Below are 12,414 nucleotides of genomic sequence, written 5' to 3' on the forward strand. Positions count from 1 at the left end.
CTGCCCAATGTGGATCACTCTATCCCTCCATCATTTCTTATTACAACAACCCAGCCACGGCTGCATCTTTTATATTTCATTTAGTACCAGGTTTTTAGACATATCATTGGCAAAAATTATACTGTATGCACCAATAACCAAAGGTACAAATTCCATTGCATATACTTGTAATTTCATTCATTTTGAACATTTTATATGCTGTGAGGAACAATGACAATATTGAGTCTGTAAACTCTTTAGGTTGTGGTCAGTGATGAAGAACTAATTGGAAAAATGAGAGAAAGAACAAACAAACAGTGCTTTTATTACATCAGCTGGGATATCAGACTAACTACACTCTGACTCTTAACCTGTCGAGGTTGAGCTGATTTTGCTATAACACACATTTCTCATAGACACTCGTCTGAGTATAATCTGGCGTAGTCCTCGACCGATTAAACCCAGTGTGGTTTGTGCTCAACACTTCAGAGATGCCGCAGAATACAAGTGACACTCCACAGAGTAATCACTCTATGATGCTGTAAGGTTATGGCAATACAGAACACTGTGATACTGAAAGTTATGGCCCCATAGAACATTGTGATACTACCTGCACTGTTTAGTCACCGCATCAAATCAGCACCTGACTACCACTAAACCCAATGAAAAGCAAGCTGCATAAAAGAAGCATCCATGATATTTATTTCCCTTTCCTGCTAAGCGTGTACAATGTATGATCCCTGCTTGCTGTTGTTTTTAGCACATTCCATATTTGAATGCAAATATCCTCCTCAAGTACTTTACAACTTTCATCAATAGAGCACAGAAGTGCAATGTCATGGCCATTCATCGCCTTGTAAACTGGTTCTAAACAATCTCATGTAGTTCACATATCTGCGACAACAATCGTTGCTAACACTGCTCATACTTGATTCAAACCCACTGCCCAAACCTGTTTGCAAGGATGTCTTTTTTGGAACCAGTACTGGGCTGAAACAAAAGACTGTGACATCATTACTTTGATGCTCTATACCAGTATAATGCTGATGAGTAGGAAAGCATTAACAAGTTTGCTCATCATGTAAAACAGCACAAGGCATTTCCCAATTAAATCTCACAATCCAAAATGTCGGAGTATGAGGGTTAGTGCATGATATCCAAGCTTTTCAAAAATTAATGATAACTGTGTGTGCACTATGACAAACTTGTGCAGATTGAATACACCAGTACAACATTTGTGTATGTGGCTGTTAAGACTATGGTACCTCTATGAGGTAAATACAATGTAGATCTGAGTTTTTATTAATATTCAAGTCATCAATGGCTTGTTACATGAAGTGGAAAATGATGGTAAACAAGTCATTATCCAGTAAACTTGGTAACTGTGTTACTTGTGCAGTTGGCTTGATCTCGATTATTAGAAGTGCAAAAGTGAATACACAAAGCCTGTGTACTAGACTCGGATACAGACATGAACAAGTGATTACTGTGAACAGCAGAATTGATGCATACACAATTTTCCAAACCTCAAGGATCACTGCCGAATGTTGTCGGCAAACCGGAAGGGAATGTCTTAAGGCCATGACTAGAGGAAGAACCCAAAAGTCTGCTTCTTACTGGTGCATTCCGCTATATCCTCCATCATACTATAATTTATTTGGAAAGAAGTTTGGGTTATCTCAGCCTTCTCAAGGGAAACCTCCTTGTATTGAGTAAAAATCTTTCCTCCAACAACTTATTGCAAAGGCTTCATTTGAACTGGAATTTGAAATTTACAAGCTGACTACCGTTCAACTCACATAGTCTGAAGTAGCCACTTTGAGAAAATAAGGATTAAATAAGCATGACTGCCGATTTCTCTGTTTGGGGTTGAGTTTTATAGTGAAGCATATGGCACAATTATATATTTTAAAAAAAATCAAATGTGAGTAACTCCCCTGGAGTTATTTCATCAAAGAGGACAGCTAATATCTATTGAATTGCTGCAGAGCATAAGGATTTTTTTTTTTCAAGTACGGAGAGCCATATTGGAGGCTGGCGAACTAGCAGTGAACGTCACGACAGAGATCAAATTGGCAAAGTTTGAGAGAAAAGCCCGACTCACAGCAGGCAGAAAACTTGGTAATGTGAATCAGCAGCAAGGGTTTAAGTCTCTTTGAAAGGATTTGTGCAGCAAACTGAGGTTTGTTTTTTTTTTTGGGGGGGGGAGGTAAAAATTGCAAGGTGGTGGTGGTTGTTTTTTTAGGGTAGCAGAAATGAAGAACGTTTGATCATAAAATAAAAGAAATTGTCAAGAGAAAATCTTTTAACATGAGTGAGAGATAAAGAGAAACAGCTAAGGACATTGTCATAAACTTCTAGAAGAAAAATTACACACACACAAGTATTTGTGAGTAGAGATACATATCTTCTAAGGCGTAACAAAACTAATGCCTACAAAAAGGGGAAAAAAATCTTGCAATACCTCTTTCATATGTGAAACTGTGTATACCTTATGAGCTTTGCAAACATTCTGTCATGATTTGATTTACACAGAACACTTTTCCATGAGAACAAAATCTATGAGTACTAACTTTATAGAAATCTTTAAATGATACAACCCAGTACGACTTTTGATCAATCAAAAACAATAATTGTCAAACTTCTAAATCTGAAATTCTAAAGCATTTGTTGCGAATGAGAATTTCTAGCTAGTTTTTGTCCGATTTTGCAGTAATAAACTTTCTTTTTGGCAGTTTTAAAGTAAAGATCTAAGGAGTTGAGCAGCACAGAAAAAAAAGGCAAGAGAGATATCAAAAACAGCTGGTAACTTTCCACTTTTTTTTTTCTTTTCTTTTTCCTAGCACATACAGATCTAGAGGAAAGTTACAAAGTATGAATTTGAGCAAACTTTCAAAAAAAGATTTGCAATCCCTGTATGCTGCAAAACTTCTACAGGGCCTCAAGGAACAGGGTGCAACAAAGACAGGGCAAGATAGGTGGAACAGGGCTGCACACTAACCCATTTTTCCCACTGGTCCAACCTGTCTGTCGGATCATTAGGTATCCAATTTTTCCACCTTTTACTGGTCTATTCCTGAAAAAGTTACTGGTCTGACGGTGATTTTTACCAGTCAGGGGCCGTCGGACCAGTGCCAGTGTGCAGTCCTGGTGGAAGATTGGACAAGGCTTTGGTGAAGCATTCTCTGTACAGCAAATGGAAGCACATAAGCACCACTCACTACCATCTACATTGTATCTTTACTTTGCAAACCTTTGAACAAATCATTGCACATAGTGCAAAACTTTGTTTTTTCACAACAAATTGTTCAAGGACAAAAGACAAAAAAATCATTCATGAATTCTTTGAACACCTCATATATTTCTTATGAAGTGGCCAAGTCTTTTCAACAGTAAGAGGTATACAAAAGAACTGCAAAGATTAACACAACAAATGAATCAAATGAGGGTGCAGACACTTTTAAAAATGAATCATGAACAAATACATTGAAGAGTAAGACAGCATCAAAATCAATCTACAATGATTTGAATATACTTTTTTTAGAAAAATGTGCCACAGTCCAATGGTGAAAATTCTGCCCAAAACTCTAATATACCAGTACACATAATTTAATTGACAACGTTGATAACAAGTCAAATTGTAGTGGCCATAGTTATTCTCAGAGAAAGAATGCATTACTACAACTTACTGTGGTGGCATTTTTAACTCCGTAAAGATTGATTCAGTGGAATAAATACATTGAGCAAACAATCAAATGATCTCGGTTAATTTCAAATCAGCCACATGATTATTGTAACTGAAAAATAGGTATGAATTATCACTTTAGCATAATTCTAATGGAAATTCGTTCATGGGGCAAAGTGACGGACAGGATTTTCACCATGGATGTTGAGCTTAGAAGACAGAAAAACGCACACACAGCAAACGATTACACAAGACTGTAGACTTGATTGAAACACACAATTTGTTAGTGGTAGTCACTGCTTCAAATTAGACAGCGTATTTTGTTTATTTTGCTTTAATAATATTCGGTTTGTGGTTGGTTTCTTGAGATGAGGGGGGTTAGATTCCGACACCGATGATATTGATGAGGAGGACGAGCCTTTGGGCCTTTCGACTCTCGGCTTGGCATGGGTTAGGCTACGGCATTCAATTGCGCTGCAGAATACAGGAGCAGTGATGAAAACAAATGACAGATGAAAAGCAGTTAAACAAAATTCAAGCTGCTCATAGAAAAAGAACTGCAGGTGATATAGCATCAGTGAATAACATTGTTAAAATAAAATAACAAATATATATGGGTTAAGTTTCTCAAAATCAAACAAAATTAAATATTGCATGAGGAAAATTCTTGACATTTCTCCATTATTACTTCAGTAAAATGTGGCTCAGACAGAAGAAAATGAAGCAGAAACTGCAAAACACATTGGAAACAGACAACATGAACATCTTTAAAACAAGTTCTGCATTTTGATGACGCAAATAATGGATGCTCACATTGACAAGGGCATAAACTCAGTCGGGTTTTAGGATGAATTAATCTAATAATGCAATAGGATTGCTTTTCACCCCCCCCCCCCCCCCCCCAAACTCAACTTGTCTTTCCTCAGCTTGTACTAAAGGGTGGGAAAGAAAAAGGGTGTACACATTTCAAATTTGTATTTGAAAGTCTTCATGGATTAATCTTTAAATTCTAGAGTACTGTGACATTTGTTGTTTATTTTTAAAACTGATGTTGAGATCAATGAATAATCAAACACACTGGGGGACAATGTAAAATGACTGTGCAGTCTATGTATACATAAAATCTACATGAAGCATGGTTCTAGGGAATACTACAGCTAACTTTGGTGGGCGTGACATTTGAATGGGATGCCTGCATTTTGATCTGTGCAGCAATCATTAATGAAGTTTGTACAGCATCTCTTCATTTGCTGGAGAAAATGGCTACTGCTTACAATTATCATTCTTAATTGCATTCCATATGCTCATTTAATAATATGTGATTAATATTTCTTGCTGAATACCATGCATTCTCAAGTGAAAATCATTGGTCTACCCATCACTTTTGATGACAGAATGCTGAACTTTTAATGAAAGTTTGTAACGTAATTGAATCTACAAAAAATGTTGCAGTATTTTTCTTGCTTGCTATTGCATTCAAGAGAAAATAGCAGTTGCTAAAATAAGGATGTTTGTTTGAACAGCTTATGGATAGAGGTATCTTGTTATACATAAAGATCTCTTGTCAATACTGAACATGCTTCAGGGGAAATTGAATATCAGAGAAGAGAGAGAAAAATAATCAAGTGGCATGCATTCACATCAAGAGAATAATTGCTGCTAGCACATCTAGCAAACACTAGGTGATGAAATATGGCTGACTGTCTTGGGGATTCAGAGCAACAGAAGCTTGCTTACAGCAAAGAAATATTACTAAGAGACAACATGCATGCTTTGTGCCATTTGCCTCGCTCACATCTCAGCCAGTATTTGTGGGTGTGTCATCTTTTGGTGATGATTTTTCTAGGAATATACTTCTCTGACGTGGTGTTTGATTCTCCTGAGATAGCGTCAGGCATCAGAAATCCCGCCTTGATTGAAACTTGAAGGTTTACATGCTAATAAAATTGTTATTCACAGAATTGTAACATCTTATGAGAATTCTGTTTGGTATTTTTCTTTTACTGCTCATTACCAACTCTCCACAGCAGGTTCTTTTATCAAAATCTCACTTCGTTACCTTTTTTTTTTCTTTTTTTCTTTTCTGTGTTAAGGTTTGAACCTTCTGCGCTTGTCTTCAAAGAGTAAACAGAAGGGGAATTTTCACACAGAGAAGAAGAATAGCACTTACATAATAGCTACTACTTAAAAACAAAAGTTCCGCAAAAATTCAACATTAACATCAGAGTCATACATTGTATAATAAAGAAGGCTACATCCAGGCACCCACTGGAATGGTGAAGAATTATCACTGAGCAGCATCATATTTACACTTTGTTATGATTTGTCTCACACGACTCAATTTTTTAATGAGCCCATTATTCAAATCTCACTAAATTTCCTACAAAGTCTCTGGTACTAATCATAGCCTCTGGCTCTACAGCAAATTGGTAGGTCTGGGTCAAGCTTCAGACCAGTCAAAAGTCCTGGAACAAAGGGGAAAACTCGAAACTAGCAACAGACCTAGAGTAGCAGGAAGCCTAAGATACACAGATAAAAGCAACACCCCTGACCAGCCCTGATGAACGGGGTGATACACTTGTCTTAAAGACAGCTCTTAGGATGCGGGGGAAGTCTTAGCACTTTAATCTAGGTCACCATAAAGGGCCCAAGTCTTAGGCATAAAAAGGAAAGAATTCCAATAACTGGGCCTAGTCCTAGCAAGTGTCCCATTGACTAGATCTAGACCTAGAGGCAAGGTCCAGTCCCTAGACCTAGACCGGTGCTTCATCAGAGCTGAAATGACGACCATACTTGGTCTGGCCCAGCCTGAATTCATCCCCACTGGGCCCTTCGTCTGAAAACTCTGGCGTACCTGCCAGAATCTTGGTCTGTTCGGACACCTCCTGGGCCAGGGCCCGCCTCTTGACCAGGACCTCTTGACGAAGCTCCTTCTCACGCTCCAACCTCTGCTTCATGTCGTTGACCGGGGGACCACTTCCATTCCACTCTGGAAGGCTGTATGGAAGAAGAGAACAACAATTAAAGATTATGGAGGCCGGAGGAGGAGGAGGAGGAGGAGGAGGAGGAGGAAGAAGAGGAAGAAGAGGAAGAAGAGGAGGAGGAGGTGAAGGGAGGAGAAGGAGAAGAAGGAGGAGGAGGAGGAGGAGGAGGAGGAGGAAGTAAAGGAGGAGGATGAGAAGAAAGGAGGAGGGGGAGGAGTAGTAGGACTCTTCTTACATCTCCCTGGGATGCCACTCCTGTAGGCTCTGGGAGGTGATAATCTTGGCCATCTTCTGTACCTTGGCCTCCCTCCTGGCTCGCTGCTCCTCCGTCTCAAACTCCAGCTCACTGTCTTCATCTTGGGCGGGGTTATACCTCTCGGGTATGTGGACTTTGGCTGGGATACCAAGCTGTGGGGTAGGATGGAAAGTTAATCACATCACTAAAACAAATCGCACTACCATTCATTTCTTGTAGCTTACTGTCTTTTTTACTTCATATATTTCTTTTTGAGAAAAATATTATCAAAGGATTGCACTGTAGCAGAGGTGTAAGGGCCCTGAATAGGACTTTCAATCTATTTTGGCTAGAACTGCATTATTTTCATTTTCAAATATACAATACTAAAGTTTTTGTGGAACAGCACAGACAATGAAGTCTGCAAATTGAAAGAATGAATACATGTAATGTATTCTTGTTGGCCAAGAAATATAGTAAACAAACTCACCATTACTATAGATACTGTGACTAGTAGAACTTAGCCCAAACACAATATTTCTCAATTATGATTAGCTATCACTCATATCATAAAATACATATTGAGGGTAATATGATTAGAACACCATGCAATATTTTTGTCTGATGATCTCCAAATCTTAACATGGGCAAAAAGAATACATATCTAACAGTCAAAACTAGAGACACATGCTGGAATGTTAACAGAAGATTTCACAATCTCTTTCACTTCAACTGTATTATGTCTTCCATGCTGGCAACACTTTGTATCATACAGAGTTCTGAATCAGTGATGAACAACTGATTATGAGACCCAGATAGCAGAGAAGTTTCAAAACAAAAAAATGCATACGTACTTGAGTGTACAATGGTGCATATAATCAAAAGCATATCAAGGGCAATAACAACATTCTTCGTTGGGACATGAAGAAATTGTGTCACTTTCCTCAAAGCCTTGGAAGATCTGAGTTATCACGATTCCATTCATCACATCCCAAGAGAAATAAACGATATCAGTTTGGGGGCTAAACATGCCCTGTCTAGCACCATTACTTGCATACCAGAAATAAAGAATTTTGATCAATAAAGAAAAGATTTCTCTTCTTTTCAGAGAGACATGACCACACACAGATACAGAAACGTGCCACATGATTTTCAATTAGACTTACAGCACAAATTGTTAAAATGCCAATTTTGATTTTTCAGCAAATTTGTTCTCCTTGTTTCTTCATTTGTTTACTCTTTAACCCTAATCAGGCTGGGGGGGGCGGAATCCGCCCCCCCTCGACGTTTCACGCAATATCTTCGCAGCGCGATAAGCTCCCGCCGCGATGTTTCATGACTTTTTTCTTTCAAGTATCGCGCAACTTTTGAGACCAAAATTGTTGCGCCCGCGCGTACCGTTTTGACGCGACGCCCGTTTGAAAAAAAATTGTCAACCCCAAAATTGCTCCAAAACGTGATTTTGTGTACAAATCCAATGCAAATTGTGTTTTTTCAATTAATTCACATAAAAATTCATATCTTGACTTAGAATGGACGAAATTAATTTATTTTAGCATAATAAAGCTTCGAAAAATGTATGTAGCAAATTTTGGCCAAAAAACAAACAAAAACAAAAGGTCGAAAAACAAAGAAATACATAAGAAATTCAAAAAACAATCAATTACATAAGAAATCAATTTCGATACAGATTTTTTTTTATCCTATGTCTCAGGAGAATGATACAAGAAACATTTTAAAAAAGAAATTAGCTTAATTAGAGCATTAATGAGTGATTTAGAGCCCCAAACTGATTTTATGCATAAATTACAATAATTAATTAATATAAAATATGAGAAAAAATTTCGGAGAAAGCAACCATACATTTTGATAGTATACGTCGCGGGCGTCGCCTGTACCGATTTTCGGCGCGATCACGCGTTCCATAGGCGAGATCTGAAGGGGGGGCGGAATCCGCCCCCCCAGATATAGCATAGCCAAAAAAGCCCAGCCTGATTAGGGTTAATCCTTGTCTATGACAATGGTATTACAGAACAACTGTGGGTCATGCAGATTTTGTGGGACACCACATATTCAGCAGGTTGAATAGTGTTACGAAAATCTTCACTCACAAATTACTTTTGACCTTAAAGAAGTTACTCCTGCATTCAGAGTGCATACAATCAAAGATTAAATTACGTGTATATTGTTCGCCCGTGCAAAGGAATTAGTCATCCATACAATTTCTATAAATAATGATCATTCTCTTGAAATGGTTACACATGGCATGCTGTATGAATTTTTCCCTGGTAACTAAAAATTACCATGTATCATATCATGAGGATCTCTGCACTGCAGAAATGAGTTTCCACTATTTTCAGTTTGATGAACAAACATTCCATACATTACTGTGTAAATAATTAAACTAGAGAAGCACTCTGAGAGTGCAGACCTCCGCCAAGCATGCAGCCCATTTCCACCCACACTGATCTTGTTCTTCCACAGAGATCAGTGATTTCAACCCATACGTACTGCATTGTGTGCTGAAAGCCGCCTGATTTCCCAATATAGAAACCTTTGTTACGTCATAAACCATCAGCTGCACCGCGCGCCTCGCCCTGGCAGAAAGGCAGAAACTAGAGCACGCACTTCAGTGCGCGCATGCAAACCTCAAATACGCGCAGCCTGAACTCCCAAGTTCATTGACCCTACCTGCCAAAATATCAAAAATCCTTCATAAATTCCCCAAAAATTCTCGGATCACTGCCAAAAGTTAATCGTTTGTTACTTGTGTCATTCTAAACCTTTCCTGCAAGTTTCATCTCAATCCGTTAACTACTTTTGAGTTATTTTGCACACGGACAAACGAACGAACGAACAAACCAACTAACTAACAAACAAATCAACGGTAACTAAAACATAACCTCCCCCCTTGGCGAAGGTAATAATGCCATAAATTGTACATTTTGATCTCATGACTTTTGACCTTCATCATATTTGACCTCAGTGCTCATCACTGCACCGCTCCACCAAATAAACTCTGATGATAGCTGGTGATCAACTCTTCACAAACATGTCTTAAGCTAGTGCACCAAGAATTGACCTGTAATTCACAGCCTCTCCTGGACTCTTTAATCTCACTTCATCAGTATAGTGACTTCTCATGCCATGACATCATCAAATGTTCACACTTCAATAAATATTTCCATGCCTGGTTAGATTGATTTGAATGAAGTTGATACACATTGCAAGTATACATCAACTGTACATGTGCCCAAGTGTAAGTATCAACACACATAAAAGTCAAGGGGCGTGCATCCACAATACACTCCAAGCTACTCCAGGCATTAAATACCGTGAAGAGATGAGCTGGAAGGTGTAACTCATCGGCTGAAACCATGAAACAGCCTCGCCTGAAACGGCTTTTGGCTCTACGATACGCCATGGGCAGCGAATAGTAGATCAACTTCCAAGAGAGAAACAAAGATTACCGGAGACCTTATAAATCTTACACATGAATGCTTTCTGTAAGACATCTTTTTTTTCTTGCACTTCTTCATCTGTATGATGTATTCACATATGCATTAATTTCCTCATTTACACATAAATGTATGTACTGACATATCATCTACTATGAATTTCTATTAAATTACGTTTTCCAGAACCTATTCTGATTGAAGAAACATATCTCAATGGACCACAGCCTTCAAAGATTAATATGCAACAGCTGAACACTGTAAAATGTAAAATTACACAATTAGTATAAAAACAGCACAAAATAGTCAAGAAAGTAGTATGGAAAAGTGAAGCCAACTGTTGCCTCACTTTTTTCCATATACTTGATAAATCAAATTACAAAGAAGAATCCTGTTTTTACAAATAATTTGCTTTAAAGAAGATGACTTTGCCAAGAAAGAAATATTACACACACGAAGACAAAGCTGAGTCAAAATTTTCCAGGAAACTTAAAGGAAAGAAGATGAAAGAGATCACTCACCAGTCCTCCACCTGTCGACTCGTCAAACTCTACGTTCTTGAGGTCACTCTTGTAGACAAAGCTAGATCTCTGTCTCTGCTTTTCAGCATCCTCCTCCTCCTCCTCTTCCTTAGTCTGCAGCGCCCTCTGTAGTTCACTCATGGGAAGGTCATTGGCAAGAGCCTACCAAAATAAAAAGGCAAAATATTAATCTATGTGTTTACACACAACTTAAAAAGTCATCCACTCTTTGCTATTCAAATCATATACTGAATATCTGACACAGAAGAAATTCTCCCACTATTTCACTACCAGAATTTGGTTATCTTCAAGCATGTAATGTTTATCACATGATCACAGACCACAAAAACATAGTACACATATTACAGAGTGTTGCTCAATACAATGGCAGCAAATAAAAAGTCAGTCTGACTTCTGTGTAAAGAGCTCAGATCTTGTCAAAATTCTGGGTAACGACCAGCTAAGACAGACAGATACAGCAGTCTTCATGACCTTTACAGACAGGTTCATGTAAAATGATCTGTTAACTGAAAAATCTAGAGCTCTTAACAGGCAGGTGACCTTTATAGACAGGTGGGTCTGTACAGCAGGTTTGGAGTGTAGCAAGTTTGGAGTGTTGCAAGTTAGATATCCATTTATCACTGCTATAACACAGTAATGTGAAAAAAATCCAACACATTCTGTTTTCTCTATACTTACGATCAAGTTAGAAGACGCATTATAGAAAAAAAGAGTACATTGCCCTTTCTTATAGACAAAAAAAAAAAAAAAATACAACGAAGTCACTGCATAATGCATAAAAGTACAGAAAGAAATCACACGCAGAAGTATTGCCAGTAACTTGTCTTGAGATTTGATGACGTAGTCATATTGTATGACAGGAGAAGAGTCACAACCTCATTGCGACAAAGTTGTTATATTCACAAGGAATGGCAAAAAAAAAATTAAAATAAAATAAACAAATCACAGCAAGCAAATCAGGGCATGAGACATATACCATGCTCGAGACAAGAAAATTAATTTTACATGCAAAGATGTGTTTAATAAACACCATAAAGAGCCAGCCAACGGATTGACATGTATGGGGCATAAGGTGCGCAGTGTAATTTGATTTTTGCAATGATAGTAAGAGCATGATTATCTGGAGTTTTTTGCCAGCATTTGTGATTCTGTCTTTCAATGTTAAGCATGCAGTCAGAGGGCAGCATTTGTAAATCAACAAATTTGTCCACATCTGGAAGCTTGGTGTAAATGACGCATGTTTAGCTGCAGCATGAAATTCCAACACAAAGTCAACAGCTTAAAAAAAAGAAAAGTTGAGATAAGTATGTAACTTGTTTTATAGCAACTCTCTTTTGGAAGAATGTATCTTGACTTGAATTATCTCTTCAAATTCATGAAATTCTTCCATCGAGATGTTTTCATTGCAACTGATTGACAAATTGCCCTACATTGACGTAAATTTGATGTAAATTTATTTACGTCGATGTAGGGCAATTTGTCAATCAGTTGCAATTGAATTATCTCATTACCTATATTCCTATCTTTTTAAATG

General features: G+C 37.9%; 1 protein-coding gene across 2 annotated transcripts; it reads right to left on the bottom strand.

Moving 5' to 3' along the window:
* Positions 1-3,290: 3,290 nt before the first annotated feature.
* LOC139726048 (uncharacterized) lies at positions 3,291-10,323 on the bottom strand. 2 transcript variants are annotated; one of them, XM_071637131.1, is made up of 4 exons: positions 10,218-10,323; positions 6,884-7,056; positions 6,519-6,661; positions 3,291-4,138 (listed from the first exon to the last, which is right to left on the bottom strand). In XM_071637131.1, exons 1-4 carry the CDS (start codon positions 10,305-10,307, stop codon positions 4,116-4,118), a joined length of 429 nt encoding a protein of 142 aa, XP_071493232.1. In that variant the 5' UTR covers positions 10,308-10,323; the 3' UTR covers positions 3,291-4,115. The 2 variants fall into 2 exon arrangements, with proteins under 2 accessions (XP_071493232.1, XP_071493231.1); XM_071637130.1 differs by lacking the exon at positions 3,291-4,138 and having other exon boundaries at positions 6,248-6,661.
* Between the last annotated feature and the right edge of the window lie 2,091 nt (positions 10,324-12,414).

The sequence above is a fragment of the Diadema antillarum genome, unplaced genomic scaffold (genome assembly GCF_040938485.1).
Source record: "Diadema antillarum isolate AM-2024a unplaced genomic scaffold, OU_Dant_1.0 seq00000076_RagTag, whole genome shotgun sequence".
Lineage (NCBI taxonomy): Eukaryota > Metazoa > Echinodermata > Echinoidea > Diadematoida > Diadematidae > Diadema > Diadema antillarum.

Bases quoted from the DNA above. Each gene is read 5' to 3' on its own strand.
- LOC139726048 (XM_071637130.1), bottom strand. From the start codon at position 10,307: ATGGCGTATCGTAGAGCCAAAAGCCGTTTCAGGCGAGGCTGTTTCATG. The intron at 7,057-10,217 runs GTATTTAATGCC...CCTACCCCACAG, and splicing joins TTCCAGCTCATCTCTTCACG to CTTGGTATCCCAGCCAAAGT. The intron at 6,662-6,883 runs GTAAGAAGAGTC...TCTTCCATACAG, and splicing joins GAGTGGCATCCCAGGGAGAT to CCTTCCAGAGTGGAATGGAA.